The sequence below is a fragment of the Triticum aestivum genome, chromosome 1A (assembly GCF_018294505.1).
Source record: "Triticum aestivum cultivar Chinese Spring chromosome 1A, IWGSC CS RefSeq v2.1, whole genome shotgun sequence".
NCBI lineage: Eukaryota > Viridiplantae > Streptophyta > Magnoliopsida > Poales > Poaceae > Triticum > Triticum aestivum.
Window position 1 is genome coordinate 496,805,319 of NC_057794.1, and position 2,620 is coordinate 496,807,938.

Here is a 2,620-nt window from a genome sequence, read left to right on the forward strand (position 1 = left end):
GGGGATGAGCGGTGTGCCACTGTGTGGCAGGTGAGGACAAGGGCGGGCATTGCAAGTATCCACGCCGACGCAAACACGACCCAAATTTGGGCAGGAAATGGGTCACGGATGGACAAAAAAAACGGATGGTCGTCTGTTTTTTTCGTTGTTGAGAAAACTTATCGTCTTTATTGATTCATGCTAATGTCTATAGATACACTAGCTGGGTCATGAGGCTTACCCAGCCACATATGTCTATCTAAGCCTAAATTGCAAGCAAACTTGACAAGTTTATGAGCCTCAAAATTAAAATTTCTGCGCTCATGAATGAAACTAGAAGACTGAGAACTACTCCTACGAGCTATGATTTTATGTATGATGGCGGCGTGGTGACCTCCTGACCCATGATTGATGTCATTCACTACTCCTTTACAACCTGAAGCACAATCAGATTCTAAACATCCAGGTCCTCAGCTAATGACATGGTCCGTTTGCATCAGCGCGTTGAAATTAGCCCCAATAAGATCAAACGGCCCAATTGGCTGCAGTTGAAAGTCCTCTGAAAAAAAAAAGCAAAAAACATACAACCAGAGACGCATGTGGAAATTGTGTTTGTTGTTTCCATCTTTCACTAGTCTTCGGTGCCGGGTTGAGTTGATTAGCCACTTCAGTCCAGTGCTTCTCTACCTGCCAATTCACGGGAAAGTAAAACTCTTTTGCGAAAATATTTGGACCAAGAGAAGACAGCCCACGTTCATCTCTCTTTCAGGGAGATGATATTTGGCAGCGACCAGCGCATCGCCCAGGTCGCTAGAGCGACCCAGCCTGCCTTGACGCCAAGTCTCCCCGCTGGTCTACGGCCCGCAGTCCACGCACCGCGCATCCGTTGTGTTCAGATCGAGCGTTCATGGCATTGTCGCCTTCCCGTCTTCAGTTCTTCCCCTTCTTGCACGGGACATTCAGAAACTCCAACCACTGTCCACACATGTCACATGACAATGCATGCATGGCGCGTGTCGAAACCTCCATGCGGCACGTCTGCGTCGGCACCACACGGCAAAGAGGGAGCACAACTGTCGCACACCCGCGGGTTCCCGGCACCCACCTCTAGGCCATTGTTCCAGCGACCGCCCTACCTCGTCGGTCGCCGCCTCTCCCCACATATACTTGCGCTCTCCCTGCCCACCTGAGCCACACCTGCCTGAGACCACAGTTCACCCACCGATCACCTGAAGATCCCATAGTACTACTTGGCAATCTTTGCTAGGCATTTGGCATCGATGGCTCCTGCCGGGACCAGGGGCGCCCGCGCGGCTGCGCCGGCGGCGGTGCTCCTCGTGGCGGCGCTGCTGGTGGCGCTGGCGCTGGCGCCGCGGGGCACGAGCGCGGCGCTGACGTGCTCCACGGTGTACAACGAGCTGATGCCGTGCCTCGGGTACGTGCAGTCGGGCGGGGCGGTGCCGCGGGCGTGCTGCTCGGGGATCAAGACGCTCGTGTCCAGGGCGCGCGCCACGCCCGACCGCCGCGCCGCCTGCGCCTGCCTCAAGACCGTGGCCGCCGCCGCGGCGGGCGGGCCGTACCTCGGCCGCGCCGCGGGGCTGCCCGGCAGGTGCGGCGTCCAGCCGCCCTTCAAGATCGACCCCAACGTCAACTGCAACGCGTACGTGACGCCAAAACCCGAGGCATGAAAGTTTCCGACACGTCGTTCTTCGCTTTAACCCGGCTGTTTTTGCGTTGTGCGTGCAGGGTATAAATTGGGCACGCAGCTCTACAGCGCGCGGAACACGGCCGTGATGCGATGCCACAAGATATACCCTTGTGGAACGTTCTACTGTACGTTTGTACGCACCCCTACAGATGTACTATACATGAGTCGACGGCGAATAATAGCGCCATATGTTCTCCAATTATGTGGTGTTCTGTAAACCAGTGTGTGATGAGGGAGACATACGCACTCCCTCCTATGAATAATCGTTGGATTTGTGAGTGTGATCGCCCGATTATCTCAACAGTAATTTTACTTCTACATTGTTTTACGAGATGCAGCACAGTGTCACTTTGTAGAATTACAATCATGCGGTACGGCTAAATGCCGTGAACAGTAGAGGATGGTGCACTATGAAAGTATGAAATAAGCGTGCATGGCCAGAGCATAGGCTGGGCAAATTGGGTTAACCAAATTGGATCGATGGTTGATTTATAGGTTTCATCGTGAAGCTAATTGTTACTTCGCAATTACTACCCTCGTCTTGGTTTACAGGTCCCCTTTATAGTTTGTAGTTTGTGTCAATTTTTGACCAAAGATTTAACTAACAAAATGTTAATGCATGTTAACAAAAATTATATTGTTGGATTTTGTGACATGCATTAACATTTTGTTAGTTCAATCTATGATCAAAATTTGACACAAAATACAATGAGAACCAATAAACCAGGACGGAGGTAGTAACGCTTCATGAGAGGCCGGTGGCTGCATAGGCGACTAGGAAACCCTAATCACCACCAGTCTTCTTCCCCTCACGGTCGTCGGGCAAAGCCCGCATGGCAGTGATGGTGGCTGGATGATTTTGTTAGGGAATGTCCCACTGTGGAGAATTGGGGGGACTGTTGTGAGGTGGCGAAAGTGAAGCGTGTTCGGGTC

At 52.3% G+C, this 2,620-nt stretch overlaps 1 protein-coding gene across 2 annotated transcripts; it reads left to right on the plus strand.

Annotated features, from left to right (window-relative positions):
* Positions 1-1,055: 1,055 nt before the first annotated feature.
* Positions 1,056-1,969, plus strand: LOC123158491 (non-specific lipid-transfer protein 1). 2 transcript variants are annotated; one of them, XM_044576515.1, is made up of 2 exons: positions 1,074-1,639; positions 1,726-1,969. In XM_044576515.1, the coding sequence occupies exons 1-2, from the start codon at positions 1,260-1,262 to the stop codon at positions 1,730-1,732; spliced, it is 387 nt and encodes a 128-aa protein (XP_044432450.1). In that variant the 5' UTR covers positions 1,074-1,259; the 3' UTR covers positions 1,733-1,969. The 2 variants fall into 2 exon arrangements, with proteins under 2 accessions (XP_044432412.1, XP_044432450.1); XM_044576477.1 differs by lacking the exon at positions 1,726-1,969 and having other exon boundaries at positions 1,056-1,667.
* Positions 1,970-2,620: the final 651 nt, after the last annotated feature.